At 46.7% G+C, this 21,424-nt stretch overlaps 1 protein-coding gene across 1 annotated transcript in view; it reads left to right on the forward strand.

Annotated features, from left to right (window-relative positions):
- PDE2A (phosphodiesterase 2A) overlaps nucleotides 1-21,424 on the forward strand; it is a 455,035-nt gene that overhangs the window by 117,921 nt on the left and 315,690 nt on the right. Inside the window, exon 2 of the mRNA XM_063127363.1 lies at nucleotides 17,208-17,268. Within this exon, the coding sequence (XP_062983433.1) occupies nucleotides 17,208-17,268 (61 nt within the window). The remainder of the gene's footprint in view (nucleotides 1-17,207; nucleotides 17,269-21,424) is intronic.

The raw sequence follows: 21,424 nt of genomic DNA on the forward strand, positions 1-21,424 counted from the left end.
CCACAGCAGTGCATGATTCAAGAAGTGCTGTTGGCCATGATGGAGGTCGTAGTCCAAAAGATCGGGAGAGCACCGAGTTGTGGGAGGCCGCTCTCTGGGTTATTCCTTTTGTTTTAAAGGGGGGGGCGGAGTCTGAGAGGCCCGCAAGTTCAGATACTTGCTGGCCATTAATTCAGGCTTCTGTTGTGTTCCTATGGCAACCCCTCTCCTGTACAATTCCTAACCTTAACATCACAGAATTACTGAGCTGGAAGGGGATCCTCGGAGGCCATCCAGTCCCACCCCCAGATAGCATAAGAGAACTGCTATGTTCAGTTGCAGTCTACCCTTGAATATTAAATGCTGTGGACAAATTGTGGGCTATTGTTTGGAAGCCCTGCTTGTGGCTTTCCTTGGGGCAAATGCTGACGGTATATACTGTATTCTTATGCTGAACTAGAGCATCTTTATATTAAGGAGAAATCATATTGCTTACCTGGGGCGCTTGTGCTTAATGCTTTTTGGTGCGATTGTTATGGGCTGCATTACATGGACGGAGAGGGACAACCCCATGATTTGAATTGAATACTTCCCCTCCATTCAGTTCTATTGAGACAGCGCCATCTAGTGGCAGAAAATCTCCATTTCCTTCAGATGTTACCACTTTAAAAGTGGTTCATTTCGTCAGGGGAATTTCCAACGGATGCCACAGGAGACGTCCTGGTCATTCACGACATCATTTAAAAGACCTGCAAACTTTCATGAGAGGCCAATCACAAACATGCAATAAATTGTTCATTTAGAGAAGCCCCTAACCTCCGGCGGGGCAGGGGCAGGCCAATTGAGCAGGGGGTTGGACTCAATGGCCTTATAGGCTCCTTCCAACTCTACTATTCTGTGATTCTATGAAATTGCCCCCTCTACCACCCGGATGACATCAGTATGTGTGGCTGCCGTACGTTTGCTTGAAGGCTTCGCTCTATCAACTGGTCTAGCTCCTTCCTATCTCTCCTCTCTCATCTCACACTATTGCCCCGCTCGTGCTCTTCGCTCCTCTGATGCCATGTATCTCGCCTGCCCTAGGGTCTCTACTTCCCTTGCTCGGCTTCGTCCATTTTCCTCTGCTGCCCCTTACGCCTGGAACGCTCTTCCGGAACATCTGAGATCCACAAGTTCAATCGCAGCTTTTAAAGCTCAGCTAAAAACTTTTATTTTTCCTAAAGCTTTTAAAACTTGATGTTGCTTGGACTTTATACTGTTAGTTCTACCCCCCTGTGCCTGTTTACCCTACCCAGTGCTTGTTTGCATTCTCTTCCCCTCCTTATTGCTTTACTATGATTTTATTAGATTGTAAGCCTATGCGGCAGGGTCTTGCGATTTTCTGTTTTACTCTGTACAGCACCATGTACACTGATGGTGCTATATAAATAAATAAATAAATAAATAATAATAATAATAATAATAACTGAAAGTTGGGTCGGTTGGCTATTTCTAAATAAAATAATAACCCAAGACCACCTTTCCTCATCCCTCTGCCCCCTTTCACCCTCTTCTCAGCTGTAGGGTTGCTCTCCCCCATCCCAACCCCATGAAGGTTGCCTGGAGTCCAGGTGGAGGCCCTATGGCTTCCTGCATGCAGCACAGCACAATCCTGGCTCCCCATGTTATTATTATTATTATTATTATTATTATTATTATTATTATTATTCATTTATATAGCACCATCAATGTACATGGTGCTGTACAGAGTAAAACAGTAAATAGCAAGACCCTGCCGCATAGGCTTACAATCTAATAAAATCATAGTAAAACAATAAGGAGGGGAAGAGAATGCAAACAAGCACTGGGTAGGGTAAACAGGCACAGGGGGGTAGAACTAACAGTATAACAGTATAAAGTCCAAGCAACATCAAGTTTTAAAAGCTTTAGGAAAAATAAAACAATAAGGAGGGGAAGAGAATGCAAACAGGTACAGGGTAGGGTAAGCAGGCACAGGGTAGGGAAAAACTAACAGTAGAAAGTAACAGTAGAAGTCTGCACATTATGTCCATGTCCACATTATTATTATTATTATTATTATTATTATTATTATTATTATTATTATTATTTCTCTCTTTCTTGCTTGTGGTGGTTTTTCTAGATCAGCCTTCCTCAACCTGGGGCATTCTGGGAGATGTAGTCCAACACATCTGGAGCGCCCCAAGTTGAGGAAGGCTGTTCTAGATGGATATGACAGGCATTGCCAAGTATGTTTTAAGTATGACTGCTTTCTGGACGTTAGTGTGGATGTATTTCGTTAGGCCCAGTTTCTGAAGGTTTTCTGTATAGTTTTTTTATGTGATGCTGGTGATTGATGTGACTAACGAAATAATTGTGACCTTTTCCTGTTGCCATAGTTCTTTGACTTCCATGGCCAGTGGTGTATATTTTTCTCTCTTTTCCTCTTCCTTTTCAACAACATTTTTGTCATTCGGTATTGCTATGTCGATGAGGTATGTGTGTTTTTCTTTTTTGTCTATGGCCGTTGTGTCTGTTTGGTTGCAAGGTATTGTTTTGTCGGTATGAGTTGTTATCATTATTTATTGCATTTGTATACTGCCCCATAGCTGAAACTCTCTGGGTCGTTTACATAAGATTAAGACACTTAAAAACAATAGGCAAAAATTAAAAACCACAAAAGCATACAATATACACATACATTTAAAACTGCTATAACAGTTAGGAGGTGATTCCGCTGACAGGATGGGGTTTTTTTTCTACCGGTTCTGGATGGGATTGCACTCACCCTGAAGGGGCAGGTTCGTAGCTTGGGGGTTCTTTTAGACCCATCATTGTCACTTGAGGCTCAGGTGACCTCGGTGGCACGGAGTGCCTTCTACAAACTCCGGTTGGTGGCCCAGCTATGCCCCTATCTGGATAGGGATAACCTGGCTTCAGTTGTCCATGCTCTGGTAACCTCCAAGTTAGATTACTGCAATGCACTCTACGTAGGACTGCCTTTGAAGACAGTTCAGAAGCTGCAGCTCGTGCAAAATGCAGCGGCCAGATTTATTTCGGGAACCAGAAGGTTCGACCGTATAACACCTGCTCTGGTCCGCTTGCACTGGCTGCCTGTATGTTTCCGAGCCCAATTCAAAGTGCTGGTTTTGACCTATAAAGCCTGCTGAATTTGGCCTATTTTGCGGTAAGGGCTGCAAAAATTAGGAAGGAACAGGTTGAGGTGTCACCGTAGATAAACAGAGTACAACGAGAAAGCAGAAGATGTGTCTTGATGGGAGTAATTGCAGTATAGTGCACAGCAAACTGTAATGTTTTATGTAATAATGTGTGATAACACGGCTTGGGACCACAATACCTGACGGAACGCCTCTCCCGACGTGAATATACCCGGTCACTACGTTCAACATCTAAGGTCCTCCTCCAGGTGCCTACTCCGAAAGAGGCTCGGAGGAGTGTGGCAACGACGGACAGGGCCTTTTTGGTGGTGGCTCCCAGACTGTGGAATGATCTCCCTGACGAGGCTTGCCTGGCGCCAACGCTGCTATCTTTCCGGCGCCAGGTTAAGACTTTCCTCTTTGCCCAGGCATATGGCGGCACATCTTAATCACCCACATGTTTAGTTTTTTAACGGTTTTAATGCTTTATGTGTGTATGTAATGTGTTTTAGAGTTTAAAATTTTGTATACTTGTTTTTATCTCAGTTTTAGAATTTCTGTTAACTGCCCAGAGAGCCCTGGCTATGGGAGCGGTATATAAGTGTAATAAATAAATAAAATAAATAAATAATAAACAACACTTGAGCTCAGTATCAGCCCAAATGCTACCAATTCCACCATTGCCCTGAGTTTCCTCTTGGGACACATCCGATGGATCAGAGTCAATGTTTGCTTGTGAACGCGGAGCACTGGGAAAGGGATGCAGAACCGCATGGGGAGGGGGTGCTTTGCAGCGGAGAGGGGAGTGTTTGACCCTTGTTCAACCCATTATTTCTCGCCTGTAAACCCTTCACTCCTGCCTCCCAGCGAGGAGGTTCCAGATAAGTCTGGTTGCAGGGCAAGGTCCAGCAGAGGCCTGGGAGGCAGGGAATGCAGTTGTCCTGCTAAGAGATTTATAGGGTTAGGGTAACCCTGGCTGGGGCATTCTGGGAGGTGTAGTCCAACACATCTGGAGCGCCCCAGATTGAGGAAGGCTGTTATAGTAGGGTGACCATATGAAAAGGAGGACAGGGCTCCTGTATCTTTAACAGTAATGTAGAAAAGGGAATTTCAGCAGGTGTCAATTGAAGAGGAGCCTCATGTGGCGCAGAGCGGTAAAGCAGCAGTTTCTGCAGCCGAAACTCTCCCCACGGCCTGAGTTCGATCCCAGCGGAAACTGGTTTCAGGCAGCCGGCTTGGGTCGACTCAGCCTTCCATCGTCCCAAGGTCAGTAAAATGAGTACCCAGTTAGTTGGGGGAAAGGGAATCACAGCCGGGGAAGGCAACGGCAAACCACCCCGCTATAAGGCCTGCCAAGAAAACGTCAGCGAAAGCTGGCGTCCCTCCAAGAGTCAGTAATGACTCAGTGCTTGCACGAGAGGTTCCTTTCCTTTCCTTTCAATTGAAGAGGGTGAAATTTCCTCTTCATCACAACAGTTAAAGCTGCAGAAGCCCTGCCCGCTTTTGTATCTGGCCACTCTACTATAGCTTGTGTTGCTTTAACTGTTGTGATGAAGAGGGAATTTCACCCTCTTCAATTGACACCTGCTGAAATTCCCTTTCCTACATTACTGTTAAAGATACAAGAGCCCTGTCCTCCTTTTCATATGGTCACCCTAGAGGAGGAATGGCAACTGGATAGAAAGGTGTGAAGCCAGGCTAAGGCAATTCGGAATAGATCCCAAAACAATATTAGAAGGAAATATAGACCACCAACGCATGGCGATTAGACAAACGCTGAGGAACTATTTCGGTAAGCTTGATATTGATGCAATTAAAGCTTCCAAGTTTTCCGACATTTATCCTTTCATAAAATTAAAGCATAGAGAGGGAAAATATCTCATTGAAATCACGAATCCAGTCTTACGTAAAGCCCTCGCGAGCCCGAGAATGCAGACCATGCAGACAAATTTTAGAGAAGGAAGATTTAACAATATTCCAAGAGATCAAAGAATTTGCTGTTGTGGAGTACAAGAGGTGGAGGACGCACGCGGCTCATTATATATTATATTGCAGATTATACAATAGCCCTAGGAATAAATATTTAGCTAGGTATTTGGCCCCTATGGTGCATCTAACGGACCAAGTGAAATTACGCTACCTACTAACTGCAGAGTAATCGAGCCTACTGAATTTGGCCTATTTTGCGGTAAGGGCTGCAAAAATTAGGAAGGAACAGGTTCAGGTGTCACCGTAGATAAACAGAGTACAACGAGAAAGCAGAAGATGTGTCTTGATGGGAGTAATTGCTGTATAGTGCACAGCAAACTGTAATGTTTTATATAATGTGTTATAACATGTGTTTGGCTAAAACCCATTTAGGGTAGCCATGAATAAAATTTGAATTTAAATTTGAATTTATAGGAGGAACGCTGGCAAGCGCTCGTAGATTCTGATGCGAAAAAAGAATAATCCACGTGGGGTTTTGACACGACTTGAAATTGTCAGTGAAACCTATGTTAACGTGGTTAGATGTTGACATGTGGTCATGTGGCTGCCTGGTCTGCCTCATTCCCATTCCTGATTGTGAGCTCCCCCGCCTTGCACCCCTCGTTCGAATAGGGAAAGTGTGCATTTTTAAAAAGTGCACACCCAAATGCGTTATCCCCATTGATAAAAGTGTGAAAATCTGCATTTTGGAGAAGAAAAACACGCACCGTACATTGTTGAAAGTGCACATTTTTCTAAAATGCAAATTTTGTGAATGAGTGTGACAGATTCATTGTGGGCTCTCCCACACTAGAGGCCTTCAAGAGGCAGCTGGACAACCCTCTGTCAGGGATGCTGTAGGGTGGATTCCTGCATTGAGCAGGGGGTTGGACTCGATGGCCTTGTAAGCCCCTTCCAACTCTGCTATTCTATGATTCTATGACTCGGGAATGTGTGAGATTTGCACACAAAATGGCCTCATGTTCAACTCCAGCTATGTGAAGAGGGCGAGTTTTGGTCTTAAATATGCAGGAGAAATTCTTGTACATCCCTAAGTATGATTGTTTGGCTGCAGTAGACAAAGACAAGCTATGAGCGTCATCAGACGGATGGATTTTCGCATTTCCCTACTGTTTCTCTGGCCTTCTGCTGCTGTTTCACAATAGCGATGATCTCTTTATATGGGGAGAGAAAGAGGAAGCAGCAACGACCACATGGCCCATGAAGGGGCCGTTTTTATTGCGCTGCTTTTCCTGCATCCAGCGGGAAATGGCGGCATTCCGTTTTTTTTAAAAAAAGACAGATTAAAAGGACTCTATCTTGCTACGGAAAAACGAGCAGGAGGCACACGTGGCCGGCCTTGTCTAAAGGACGCGCGAACATCCGTAAGTGGGCAGTAGCGAGTGTGCGATAAAATACTCGTCTGATGACGTTCTATATTTCAAATCTAGTTGTTGAGAGTAAACCAGAGTCAGAAACCATGGTTTGACCTTACGTTTTATTCTCTCTAACTAGAGTTTAAACAAACCACAGTTTGCCAAGTTTGGATATAATGGGGAACTGTGGTTTGTTTAAAACTGGAATCAAAAGGTTCCGATCCCCTCCTCTGGCACGTAAACGGAGGAGAGGGGTTGATGATACACGGGCCCAAAGCGTGCTTCATTCACAAAGAATGAGTGTAGCAATGAAGTCTGTCTCCTCTCTCTCTCTCTCTCTCTCTCTCTCTCTCTCTCTCTCTCTCTCTCTCTCTCTCTCTCTCCCTGGATAGCTAAGGTTTGGGAAACATGTAATTTAGAGCTTTTATTAACCTTGGTTAGGGTAGAGATTGCTTGCTCAACTTTCAGACTTGGACTGAATTATTAAAGAAAATGCGGAACCTTGCTCAGGCGATAGAATTGACAAATTGATTCGAATTTGCCAGGAACGAGAACTCTGACTAATAACTTCAAAGGCTCGCTCTGCAAAAAACCCCAGAAGACTTCGAAAAATTTGTTTGCTGTGTAGGAAAGCAAAGCAAACTGGTTTTGTTCTCTTTTATAGAGTGTAGTCTGGGTTAAGTTGTGCACTCAAGATGATTCATTTCATAGCGTCGTGAGTTGTAGAATTAAAACAGAAAAACGGGAGAGGGGGAGGCCCGTACCAAACCCAGCGTCATTTGAACCCAAGATGAGTCTCTGGGACCTCACCTTGGGTTCAAGTGTTTTCAAAGAATTCTGCCGCTTCAGCTTCATGTATTGATGGGCTGTTTCCTATCCTTCGGCCCAAGGGGTGGAAGCGTTTCCCCGGGACATGACTTGTGTTACGAAAACATTTCCATCCTTTGAACGGTGCTCCCGGCGGGGGCAGCTGTCACCTTGTCATGGAGAGACGAAGATGATTCTTCTGGCTCATTTCAGAAACTGCGGAATCTCGGCTCCACGTTTGAAAAGGAATTTTTTATTTACAATTCCCCTGTCCCGTCCCACCCACCCCAATCATTTAAACATGAGGTGACAGGTGAAGATCAGATTTTATCCTTGGCGTGTAATCTTAAGTGAGTGAAATGTTGGAACCAGAGTCCCTCTGCGGTGCGCAGGGCTTCCGAAGGCAACAGAGCCCTGCATAAACAGTTCCTGGAGGCTGGGATTGTGAGTCCCACCGGACAAGGCCGGCTACTGGACTGACTCGGCCCCGGCTTTAGGATGAAATGGCTTTGTCTTCTTCTTCTTCTTCTTCTTCTTCTTCTTCTTCTTCTTCTTCTTCTTCTTCTTCTTCTTCTGGGCAGGTGCAAGATGGGCCCGGCCAGAGGGTCCGGTCATCCCATGAAACTGATTGGTGGGAGATCCAGGACAAATTAAAGGAAGGACTTCTTCACACAGCGCATAGTTAAATTATGGAACGCACTACCACAAGATGTAGTGATGGCCACCAATCTGGATGGCTTTAAAAGGGGGTTGGATAAATCCTTGGAGGAGAAGGCTATCCATGGCTATATCAATTAGCCAAGAAAGGCAAATGCTATTTTGGGCTGCATTAATAGAAGTATAGCTTCCAAATCGTGTGAGGTGCTGGTTCCCCTCTATTTGGCCCTGGTTTGGCCTCATCCAGAGTACTGTGTCCAGTTCTGGGCTCCACAATTCAAGAAGGACGCAGACAAGCTGGAGCGTGTTCAGAGGAGGGCAACCAGGATGATCAGGGGTCTGGAAACAAAGTCCTATGAAGAGGGACTGAAAGAACTGGGCCTGTTTAGCCTGGAGAAGAGAAGACTGAGGGGAGACATAAGAGCACTCTTCAAATACTTAAAAGGTTGTCACACAGAGGAGGGCCAGGATCTCTTCTCGATCCTCCCAGAGTGCAGGATACGGAATAACAGGCTCAAGTGACAGGAAGCCAGATTCCAGCTGGACAGCAGGAAAAACTTCCTGATTGTTAGAGCAGTGTGACAATGGAACCAGTGACCTAGGGAGGTGGTGGGCTCTCCCACCCTAGAGGCATTCAAGAGGCAGCTGGACAACCCTCTGTCAGGGATGCTTTAGGGTGGATTCCTGCGTTGAGCAAGGGGTTGGACTCGATGGCCTTGTAGGGCCCTTCCAACTCTGCTATTCTATGATTCTACGATGGCTGAGTTCCACATCCAGTATCAGAGGCAGTAAGGCTGTATGCACCAGTTGCTGGGGAACATGGGTGGGAGGGTGCTGTTGCACCATGTCCTGCTTGTTCTTCCCTGGCCGATGGCTGGTTAGCCACTGTGAGTGAACAGAGTGCTGGACTAGATGGACCCTTGGTCTGATCCAGCCTCTGGGCTCTTCTTATGTTCTTACGTTCTTTTTCCCTGGAAAGCGGGCAGGGGATAAATAAGAAGGGCCTTACCTGCAACAGGACGGTGGGTCCTCTGCTCTTGTTCAGGCCAGTCCTGTGGGGAGGAAAGTTTTCCAAAAAGAAAATATTCCAGTGCCTTTTTTCCACCCCCAGGGAATTTTTCCTTTTCATTAGTTCATTAGTAACAAAGCCTAGGTGCCAGTTGCAGATACAATATTAGACAAGCAGAGCAGTTTCAAGATAGTAATTAATGTTTTTCAGGTGACGTAACAAGCAAGCGGCTGAATCTGGATTTGTCACTGGAATATATCTGTGTCAGTGTGGAATGGAACTAATGAATAGAGACAGCGAAACTGAAGGTGCCCCAACAACCTCAGCAGAAGAGAGTTGAACGCTGGTGAAATTAATGAGTGCAGCCCTCGCCAGCCTGACTCTTCCCAGATCTGTTGGACTACAGCTCCCATGTGCCCAACGAGCCATGCTGATCGAAGGATGCTGGGAACTGTAGTCTAAAATATGTGAAGGGCACCAATTGGGGAAGGATGAACGAGCATGTCCATAGTTTTAAAGCACCCTTTCCTTTCCGCCTAACATTTAAACAATGCCACTGAAGCACATGCTATTGCCCCTAAATTTTTACAAGTATTCCAGTAAATATGTCTTACATAAAATGACATTTAAACCACATGATGTGTGCTTTAATTTCCCCCCTGAAATATTTCAGGTCAAATACCTGTAACAAAGCAGGTAACAAAAATTAACATGCAGTACTTTTTTTTAGTTTTGTTGTTCGTTTTGAGCCTTGTGTGGCGCAGAGTGGTAAAGCAGCAGTTTCTGCAGCTGAAACTCTCCCCACGGCCTGAGTTCGATCCCAGCGGAAGCTGGTTCTCAGGCAGCCGGCTCAGGTCGACTCAGCCTTCCATCCTCCCGAGGTCGGTAAAATGAGTACCCAGTTAGCTGGGGGAAAGGTAATCACGGCCGGGGAAGGCAACGGCAAACCACCCCACTATAAGGCCTGCCAAGAAAACATCAGCGAAAGCTGGCGTCCCTCCAAGAGTCAGCAATGACTCAGTGCTTGCACGAGAGGTTCCTTTCCTTTCCTTCCTGTTCATTTTACTTGTATTTGGTAAACATGCTAAATTGGATCACTCTCTAGTGATCTTCTGAAGCGAAAGGAAAATTTCCTGCTGCAGATGACCATGTGCAAAGTAGCCTAATTAGCCTAGAAAATTTTCCCTTGCAAATAAGGCTCATTTGCATAGGAAAATTTTCCAGTTCAAAATTTGATGTAAAACTCACTTGCTTGAGCGCCATCTTACTTGAGGCAAAGTATCACTCACACACCAAGAGGCCCCTGATAAGCCTGCTTGCTGGGTTCACACAATGTGACAAACCATACTCAAGGCTGAGTGTGGGTTGTTGCTGAACTGTACGTTGTTGTGTTGTATGAACTCATCTCAGTCGCAAACCATGGTTTGTTGACCACGGACAACCCACAATTCGCAGCTCCAAAACAAACCATGGGTTATCTTCATGGTTGTTAGTGCAGCTAGATTCACACAACACAACTGCCCACGATTCAGTGACAACCCACACTCAACCCGTACTCAGCCTTGAGTGTGGGTTGTCGTGTTATGTGAACTCAACCATTGTCTTTCCAACCAGGCAAGTAGCAAAACATTAGGCTGATGACAGAGCAGCCCAACCCAAACGCATGTTGAGCAGGGCTTTGTCAAGTGGGTCTCCTGCAAAGACTCACAGCCAACAGGGGGCCGGTGCTACCATAGAGGCCACTCAGGCGGCCGCCTAGAGCGCCAAGCTAAGAGGGGTGCCGGGCACAGCGCAGCACTCACATGCGTTGGCTGTGAGCTGGGCCGGCCCGAGGATTCAGCTGGGCCTGGGCAGGCGAGATGGCGCCCAGCGCCCGCCCAGCCAAAGCGAAGCCAGGGACGCTGGGGTAGGGGTGGGGTGGCTCCATGTTCAGACTTCTGGAACATGCCTGGAAGAGAGAGAGAGAGAATGTCTGGGTGAATGGGGTGCATGGGGCCTTTGAGTGAATGCATGTGTTCATGCGTGTGTTTGCTTGGAGTGAGTGATGCTGAGTGTATGTGTGTGAGTTGGGGGGATGATTTGGGGGTGATATTCCTATTAAATAATGCATTTTAGACCCATAGACGTTCCTTTCCAATTTGTTTGCTATAATCGACATGACGTATTTCTTGCACTTTAAAATAAATTTAGCAGTTTCAAGTTTTGTGCTTCTTATTTTTTCCAGGAAACATCTGTTCTTAAAAATCAAAGTTGGCATTTTTTTGGGGTGTGTGTGTGTGTGTGTGCGTGCGCGTGTGTGAAAGTAGTCTGGCACCAGCCCTGACAGGGGGTAGTGGCAGCAGCAGGTAACCTGGTGCCCTCCAGGTGTTTGGACTACAACTTTCATTAGCCCCAGCCACCATGGCCAATGATTGGGAATGATGGGGGGTGGAGTCCAAAACATTTGTAGGGCACCGGATTGCATACCTCTTGCTGCTCGTGTGTAGCCCTTGGACTGGGAAGATCCAGGTTCAAATCCCCCCTGGGTTAACTCTGGGCATTCACTTTCCCCTGGGCCTAATGTACTTCACAGGGTGTTGTGACAGTGACCTGAGCTCTTTGGAGAAAAATAATTATAAGGCTGGAACAAAATGGCTTAGGGGTGCTCACTTTATTGCTGACCCCTGTGCATGTGTGCCTTAACAGAAATGTCGAGGACAAAGGTGGATCCTCCAAACAGATATATTGTTTGTCAATAACCACTCTGTGAGTGGTTCAAAACAATTAAAAACCCCAAATACATCATAAAAAATACATCAGCAGGTGAACGTGCTTGTTTCCATGGGGTGCAAACAGGCACGCAACGCTCATAGATGTGTTTGGCTGTGCTGTCCAGAATAGGTACACCATATAGAACCCCCCCAAACGTGCCTCCCCCAGTTATTAGATCTCTGACTTTCCCTCACTAACTCTCATTAAATTTCTCACTTTGACTAGGTTAGGCTTTATGCTGGGTTTCCAATTACCAGACATCAATTGCTCGAGATTTCTCATTTAGCTGCTAATCCCAGCATATTTGACAATAATTCTACGTAAGATTTAGATTTATAGGTTTAAATGGGGGTGGGGGGTGGGGGGGAACACAGCTCCGTCACAAAGCTTCTGCTTTGCATGCAGAAGGGTGCAGGTCCAATCCTCAGTATTTTCAGGCAAGGCTAAGAAGAATTCTGACCTGAGAACCTGGAGAGCCACGGCTGCCAGTCAGTGTCAAACATACTGGGCTTGATGGACTGATCGTCTGATTCATGACAAGGGAACTGCCTATATCATAGAATCATAGAATCATAGAATAGCAGAGTTGAAAGGGGCCTACAAGGCCATCGAGTCCAACCCCCTGCTCAATGCAGGAATCCACCCTAAAGCATCCCTGACAGATGCTTGTCTAGCTGCCTCTTGAAGGCCTCTAGTGTGGGAGAGCCCACAATTTCCCTAGGTAACTGGTTCCATTGTCGTACTGCTCTAACAGGCAGGAAGTTTTTCCTGAAGTCCAGCTGGAATCTGGCTTCCTTTAACTTGAGCCCGTTATTCCGTGTCCTGCACTCTGGAAGGATTGAGAAGAGATCCTGGCCCTCCTCTGTGTGACAACCTTTCAAGTATTTGAAGAGTGCTCTCATGTCTCCCCTCAGTCTCCTCTTCTCCCGGCTAAACAGGCCCAGTTCTTTCAGTCTCTCTTCATAGGGCTTTGTTTCCAGACCCCTGATCATCCTGGTTGCCCTCCTCTGAACACGCTCCAGCTTGTCTGCGTCCTTCTTGAATTGTGGAGCCCAGAACTGGACGCAATATGTTCAGTGCAGCGTTATTAAGACTGAAGTCTTGAAACTGGGATCTTACTGTTGATGGAATTTTAATGTGATGAATGAAATAGAATCTTTATCAAAATAAAATTCATTTATTATACTTATATCCCACCTTCCCTCCAATGAACCAAAGGTGCCATACAGGATCCTCCGCCTCTCCTTTTTACCCTCACAACAATCCTGTGAGGTAGGTTAGGCCCAAAGTCACTCACTGAACTTCATGGCTGAGTGGGAACTAGAACCCAGATCTCCCAAGTCCCCGTCCAACATAAGAACACTATGTCAGATCAAACTAAGGGTCCATCTAGTACGACATTCTGTGCACACAGTGCCCAACCCATGGAAGACTCACAAGCAAGACATGAGTGCAACAGCACCCACCTGCCCATGACCCCCAGCAACTGGCGTACATAGGCATACCGTCTCTGATTCCTGGAGCAGTAGCCATGGATGGCCTTCTCCTCCAGGAATTTAGCCAACCCCCTTTTAAACCATCCAAATTGGTGGCCATCACTACATCTCGTGGTAGCAAATTCCATACTTAATGCACTGTGTGAAGAAGGGTTTCCTTTTATCTGTCCTGAAGCTGTAGTACCTGATGGACTGGTTTTTTCCGGCTGTTTTGAAGTTAATGCATTCTCAGCTGGGTCTAAAAAAAGAATTTCCCTCAAAGGGCTCTGTCTTTAAACTAGAAGTAAGTTTGGACTTACTATCTTCTGTCTACACCCCCACGGCTTTTGCTCATATGCGGCGGCTTTAAAGACTGTACATCTGAGGAAGTCTGAAATAAGACGAAACGGGATGCATAACCGGATTCCTGTTATAACTAAATAACCCAGTACAATAAAAATATTTCAGTCTGTTGTAACGACTTTAATGTTAAGATATCAAAAAAAGCAACATTTGACTTATGTTTTTGTCATCCATGTAGTGGCTTAGAAGTCATTAGTTTGACTCTTGATACAATTGTTTTATTATTTATTTATTTATTTATTTATTTAGAATATTTATATACCACTCCCCACTGAAAAATTTCGGAGCGGTGCACAAGGTAAAATGGAAATAAAAACAGAATAAAACAGTTAAAACAAAATTTAAAAGAAGTAAAAACAGAAACCCAAGGCTGCATGTTAAAGAAAGGCTTCTTGGAATAATGAATAAATTGTTGCTTGATTTAACTGTTTAAAATTATTATTATTATTATTATTATTATTATTATTATTATTATTATTATTATTATTTTATGTAGCACCAACAATGTACTTTTGATGTAAATTTGATGAATTATAAAAAATATTAATGTTGTTTTCTGCTCAATTGAAAACTTTAATTAGTTATATAACAAAATAACCCAGTACAATAAAAAATAACTTAGGCCATAGCTAAACCTAAGGTTTATCCCTGGATCGTCCAGGGATCAAACCTGTTATTATTATTATTATTATTATTTATTTATTTATTTATTTATATAGCACCATCAATGTACATGGTGCTGTACAGAGTAAAACAGTAAATAGCAAGACTCTGCCGCATAGGCTTACAATCTAATAAAATCATAGTAAAACAATAAGGAGGGGAAGAGAAGGCAAACAGGCACAGGGTAGGGTAGGTGACACACAGGGGATCCAGTGCTCAGGCAGGGGCGAACCCTGGATGATCCCAGGATAAACCGTAGGTCTAGCTGTGGCCGTAGTCTTTAACTGTTAAAATTGATAAGCAGATATGTGCCTGCTGGCATTCTTTATCATTAGTTAGTATCAACTGCAGCCTTCGTGTGTATTAGCTGAAGCTGTGGTAGCCATGGATAGCCTTCTTCTCCAGAAGTTTGTCCAACCCCCCCTTTAAAGGTGTCGAGATTGGTGGCCATCACCACATCTTGTGGTAGTGAGTTCCATAGTTTCTTTATGCCCCATGTGAAGAAGTCCTACCATTTATTTATTTATTTACAATTATTTTTAGGTTTCCTTTAAGGGTAAAACCATCGCAAGGCAGCAAACTAGGAAAAATCATGCAAAAATATACCAATAGGCAAATAAACACTCAATAAAACACCCTAAAACACTTTCTGTTCTGAACCTCTCATCAATGAGCTTCATTAGGTTATGAAAGGGAAACTCCTCCGTGTCCGCTTCCTCCACATTTTGCCTTCTTTTGTACACCTCTGTCATGGCTCCCCTAACTCACCTTCCCCATAGGCTCCAGTGTGTCCGTAGACACTTCTTCTGACACCCACCGGGCTCCTTGTCCCTCCTGTTTTTTTTTTAGTTCTTAACATTTTCTTTCTAATTTAAAAAAAAAAATTAACTGAGATTCTGGCATACTCCAAACCCAGTGCTGCTCTGGTGCGCCATCCATGAGCTCCATCAGAAGAGGGAAATCACGCTTCCCTACCGTCGCTTCTCTGCCACAACTTCCGTTTCTTGTTACTTCCTCTTTTGAAAGAGGAAGTAAACCACGTGCCCGTGGCCCGTTCAGTGGGCCGTTCTGATCCCGCTGCTTCTCCTGCACACAGCAGGAGAGAGCGGCAACTTCCGTCTTTAAAAATAAGTCGAACTTACTGGAGTGTGGTGTTTTTTTTACGCAAAGAAGGCTAGAAGGGGCGGGAAGCAGACGATGTCCTGAGAGGGACCAGCGGAAATCCGTGAGTGCCCAGGAACGAGCGTGCAATGAAACGTTCGTCTGATGGAGCTCTTTATTTGGGTTCAAAAGGGTGGTTTTTGCATTTTGGAGGTCCGATCCCACCTCTGCCTTGTTTTTAGGTTCTGGGGCCACCACCACCATTTTGCATTCTGGGAAATTAGTGTTTTGTGACTGTCCATGTCCGCCATGGTAGCCATGTGGTCAAAGGACAACCATCTGTCAGGGATGCTTTAGGGTGGATTCCTGCATTGAGCAGGGGGTTGGACTGGATGGCCTTGTAGGACCCTTCCAACTCTCCTATTCTATGATTCTATGAATGGGCAAGCTGCCCCTCCCAGGGGAGACATCTTGTGAGAGCACCCACGAATGCCCTCTCAAAATTCCAAATGTTCCACCAGCCCCCAAAGCTTGGGGAACGCTGCTCTATTCATTCCCCCTGACACACACACACATCTCTTTATTGAATATTTATTTATTTATTTATTTATTCCACTTATATACCGCCCCCGTAGCCAGGACTCTCTGAGCGGTTTACAGAATTTCTAAAATTAAGATAAAAACGAGTATACAAAATGTAAAATTCTAAAACACAGAACATACACACATAAAGCATTAAAAACCGTTAAAAAACTAAACATGTGGGTGATTAAGATGTGCCGCCATATGCCTGGGCAAAGAGGAAAGTCTTAACCTGGCGCTGGAAAGAGAGCAGCGTTGGCGCCAGGCGAGCCTCGTCAGGGAGATCATTGGCCCTGTCCCTCGTTGCCACACTCCAAGCCTCTCTTGGAGTAGGCACCTGGAGGAGGACCTTAGATGTTGAACGTAGTGACCGGGTATATTCACATCGGGATTGAAACTGGATGCTGGCCTTGATGGTCCTTTGGTCTGATACCGGAGGGCTCTTCTTACGTCTTTCTAAAACTAAAAAGCTCCAGTACCTTTAGGCTTTTGTTTTTCTCACTTAGAAGATGCTTCCCCCCCCCGCCCCGTTTCTGCAAATAAATCCATGAAGGAAGCAAAGGCAGGAATTGCCTCCCAAGGCCTTTGGATGGGCAGGGCTAGGAATCCCCCTTTCTGAAGCATCTCGGAAGTGTCATGCTGTCGGGGGATGATGGGAGTTGCAGTTCAACATACCTGGGAAGGCTGTGCCAGATGTACGCTGCCTTCTGCCAGAAGAGAATTGGTTTCCCGTATGGGAATTATTCTGCCGTGTGTGCTCCTGAGTTCGAGGAGCGGCTCCTACATCTCTGAGGACACAATCCTATGCATGTTGAGACAGAAAGAAGTCCTGCACCTCCCATCATGCCCAGGGAGTTGTAGGACTTCTTTCTGTCTCAACATGCATAGGGTTGTGTCCTCACCAGCTCAAAAACTCCTCTGTCTTTTCGATACTAAATGTGTCGGGGACCCAGGATGTTGGCTCCAGTGTAGGGCTGCAGCCTTCCTCTTTCCAGGCACTTAGGTCCCCGGGAAGCCCCTCTGCTGGCTTGCAGCAACTGCACGCAGCCCTCCTCTCTTTCCCCTCTCTCTCGGTAGCAGGTGCGCCTGACAAGCGAACTGTGCCTGACAGCGGCGTTGGCTGGGAGAGAGAGGCAGGGCGGCGAGGACAGTGTGCCTGCCGGCTGCTTGCGGAAATCTCCCGGCTCCAATAGCAGCAGCAGCAGCAGCAGCAGGGCGAGAGGACCAGAAGGGTTGCTCCATGTAGCCAGCGGAGAGGCGGGCGAGGAAGCATGGTCTTGATCCTGCACCACATATTCATTGCTGCTGTTCAATTTTTCAGACGGGGCCAGCAAGTGTTCCTGAAGGCCGGGGATGCCGCCCCTTCCGTGGAGACGCTACAGGTAGGTCGCTCTTTTTGTCTTTCGGATTTATTTGTATTCTCTCTTTGCTCTGTATATATTTCAGTCCAGTCTAGTTTTACTTTGTCAGATGCCAATAATCTTCCTTCCTTCCTTCCTTCCTTCCTTCCTTCCTTCCTTCCTTCCTTCCTTCCTTCCTTCCTTCCTTCCTTCCTTCCTTCCTTCCTCTCTCTGTCTCTTCCTTCCTTCCTTCCTTCCTTCCTTCCTTCCTTCCTTCCTTCCTTCCTTCCTTCCTTTCCAGTTTCTCTAAGTGAAATGCCTTTTGACCAGACTTTTCTTTCTCTGTGCAACGCATGACCCTCTGTCTCCCACCCTCTCCTGTTCTCCCTTTCCTTTCTTCCTCTTTCATTCTTTTTCTAACTCTCTCTCTCTCTCTCTTTTTCCTGTCCTCTTGTGGGACAGGGGAGGGGATACGTTTCATGCCGATCAAAAAGAGTGCCCCTTCCAGCTGTCAGGTGCTTTATCGTGCGCTTTTAAAAGATTGCTGGCGATTTGAGCCCACAGTGGCACGATGCGTGGTTAACTTTATCCACGCCCCCTCCCCATTCCTTTGCGTTCGAGTGCATTTGCCGTGGATCTTGAGGCCACCTTCCTCGAATAATCCCACGCTCAGGATGGTTCGGAAGTGCCAGCCCGTGTGTCGTCCTAGCCGCAGGCAGAGCGGCTGGCAGCTCGCTGCAATGCAGGCTTCTCCTGTTCACTGAGAACACCGAAAAGGCCCTGGAAGACGCTGAAAGTTCCTGGCTTCCACGAACCAGGCAACAGCTTCTGTCCAATTTATGTGCTCTTTCTCTGGCCGGAGACTGAGTTTAGAAAGTGGATTCTTCATTTGGGAAATTAAAATAGAGTCCACCTGCCCTCATCCACCCTATCTTTCCCTCCCTCCCCTGGTTGTGAATTGTACATAGGTGTCTGCCCCAGAGGTTTCTCCTTGTGACAGCCAAGCTGTGGGGGCAGCTCCGGTCCTTCTGAAGCCAGGAGCAGTGTTTGCTCGGCGAGATAGGCAAATTGTGACAAGGTGTGGAGCACCCCCCTGCCCTTGCCAGCTGTGCTGTGGGTTAACTGTTTGCTTATGAAAAGCAAGCTACACCGTGGAGGAAGGGATAGAGCTGCGGCTGAGCACGGAGTAGGCGTGCAAGCGTATGAATTTCACAGGGCTCTTCACGGGGCAGGACGCAGGAATCTCGGGTCTTCCTCCTTCTGCCTGAAGAGAGACTTGTGAAACCAAAAGGCTTGCACGCACGCACATACACACACGCACACACACTTGTTTTTACTGCTTTATTCCTCTTGTTGTTCAGGACATCTGCCCCTCTGGTCTACTAGTGGTCAGCTTTCATTTGGAGGTCAATGATTCCTTGCTGGTCAACTTCCCCCCTTTAGGTTATCTGGACAGGGATAACCTAGCTTCAGTTGTCCATACTCTGGTAACTTCCAAATTAGATTACTGCAACGCCCTCTACATGGGGCAGCCTTTGAAGACGGTCCGGAAGCTGCAGTTTGTGCAGAATGCGTCGGCCAGATTGATAGCTGGAACAGGGAGGTTGGAACATAGAACACCAATTCTGGCCCGCTTGCATTGGCTGCCTATATGTTTCCGAGCCCAATTCAAGGTGCTGGTTTTAACCTATAAAGCCCTACATGGCTTGGGACCGTAATACCTGATGGAACGCCTCTCCCGACATGAACCTACCCGTACACTGTGCTCAACATCTAAGGTCCTCCTCCGAGTGCCTACTCCGAGGGAAGCTCGGAGGATGGCAACAAGGGAGAGGGCCTTCTCGGTGGTGGCCCCCCGACTGTGGAATGATCTTCCCGATGAGGCTTGCCTGGCGCCAACGTTGTTATCTTTTCGGCGCCAGGTCAAGACTTTTCTCTTCTTCCAGGCATTTTAACAGCATTTAACAACGTTAAGTTTGTTTTTAACAGACCCCAGAATTGTTGTTTTAAATGGATACTGTTGTTGTTTTTATTGATGGTTTTTAAATTTTGTATACTTTTTAATGTTTACCATTTTTAACTGTTGTAAACCACCCAGAGAGCTTCGGCTGTGGGGCGGTATATAAATGTAATAAATAAATAAATAAATAATTTTTTGACCCCGAGCTGTGCACTTCCCAGCTCTTTTGGGAAACGGGTCCTTTCATGAAATGCCTGCTCTCTCGGGGAGAGTGACGGCACCGAGGCGGACGCGGTGCCCTTCTCGCCTTTGGCGGGGCCTCTGATTCGGCGTCTTTGAGGCCCTCTCAGGCCAAACCTCTGATCTCATCTTAAATATTGCAAGGCAGCAGTTTGGCTCCGGAGTTTGAGACCTTGTGCATTAATCTTAAATTCAGGCGTCGCCTGCCCTCCACGGTGTTATCGTTTACTCCGAGGAGGAGATAACAGAGTCCAGGTGCCTCTGAAGGCAAATCGCTCCGTTCCACCAGGCAGGCAGTTATTTTCCAGTGGAATCGAAGAGCGCTGTTTGCAGCAAGGCGTCGGTTGGCGTGAAATCTCTGGAAGGAGTGACATTCAGCCATGGTTGTCAGTTAGCCTCCCGTGATTCAGAAGGGTCACGCCTCGTAATGCCATTCTGTGGCTCTTCTGAACCTTGATCGCGTGATAGCAGAAGCCAACTGTGGTTCAGCAGAGCGTCCGTCCGTTTATATTCACCCCCCACCTCTGGCCGGCCTTTGCCTTAAGTCAGGGCAGGGTGTCGAAGCCCTTTCAGCGGAGGGCAGAATTCAGCTGCTGAGAAGCTCTCCGGGGCCACGCTCCGGCGGCAGGTGGTGGGCAAGGGCAAAAGGTACAGGCCAAAGACACCGCCCGGTGTTAGCTTACTTTATTTTATTTATTTATTGCATTTGTACGTCACCCCATAGCCGAAGCTCGCTGGGCGGTTCACCTAAGATAAAAACACTTAAAAACAATATGCAAAAATTAAAAGCCACAAAAACATGCAATATACACATACATTTAAAACCACTATAACAACTTTAAAAACGATGAGCCAAAAGACAGACCCAGGCTCACTACATATTGCTAAATGCCTGGGAAAAGAGAAAAGTCTAGACCCGGCGCCGAAAGGGTGACAATGTCGGCGCCAGGCGGGCCTCGTCGGGGAGATTGTTCCACAGTTGGGGGACCACCACAGAGAAGGCCCTCTCTCTTGTTGCCATCCTCCAAGCTTCCCCCGGAGTAGGCACCTGGAGGAGGACCTTAGATGTTGAACGTAGTGTTCGGATAGGTTCATGCTGGGAGAAGCGTTCCATCAGGTATTGTGGTCCCAAGCCATGTAAGGCTTTATAGGTTTAATGGCCTTCCTGCCAGCAACTGAGCTTTTGGGTAGGCATTTCAGCCTTTTAGAATGGGGAAGGGGGTGGGGTGGGGTGGGTGGGGGTGGACAGCACAAAACCACTGAGCAATCAGTGTTTGAGGGGAATGCAGTGGGGCTGGAGGGTCAGATTGGAAGCCCAAGCAGACCTGAGGCTCAACTGCCTGAATGATTTGCCATCTAAGAGACAAGCAATAGAACAGCCAGTAAGAGAAATAAACTACATGCAACCTTTGGGGTGATACTATGGGCTCCATCACACCTCCTTTTCCCTCCTGGTTTGTCTCCGCGATTTCTAGCTCTATTTCCTTAGCGCGTCAAGCTAATGGCCCCTTTCTCGTGGGTTCGTGGTATTGCGCTATGCTGGTGAAACCTCTCTTTTGCTTGTTCTCTCTTCCACCCCGCCCCGCCCCTTCTCCTTCCGCCTCCAGTTCATTGGTTGAAACAGTGTGATGGGCATGGGCTTCTTCCACCCCCCACCCCCCGGTCGCTCTGGCTTTCTTGTCTAGCGATTTACCGATTTAACGTTTCCTCGGCTGGGCTCCGTTTCTGCAGGCAATGAGAAATGGGGTTGGAGCAGTAAAAGTCCATCCAACTGACTCAGCAGAAATCCGTTGGTTCGGCACGGTGCTGGAGGAGGAGAACCGCCCCGCCCTCCCCTTTCGTCAGCAAGCCCTCCCTTCAAAGCACCCCCCCCCCAACAAAGGAAATAGCGGGAGGACGGCACTACACGGGGGCTGAAGGCGCTTTAATTCCGTTTGGGGGAAATAATCCAGACTTTCCCCACTCTAGGAAAACACAAAAAAGGGAGGGGAAGAGGCA

This window comes from Elgaria multicarinata, chromosome 5 (genome assembly GCF_023053635.1).
Source record: "Elgaria multicarinata webbii isolate HBS135686 ecotype San Diego chromosome 5, rElgMul1.1.pri, whole genome shotgun sequence".
NCBI lineage: Eukaryota > Metazoa > Chordata > Lepidosauria > Squamata > Anguidae > Elgaria > Elgaria multicarinata.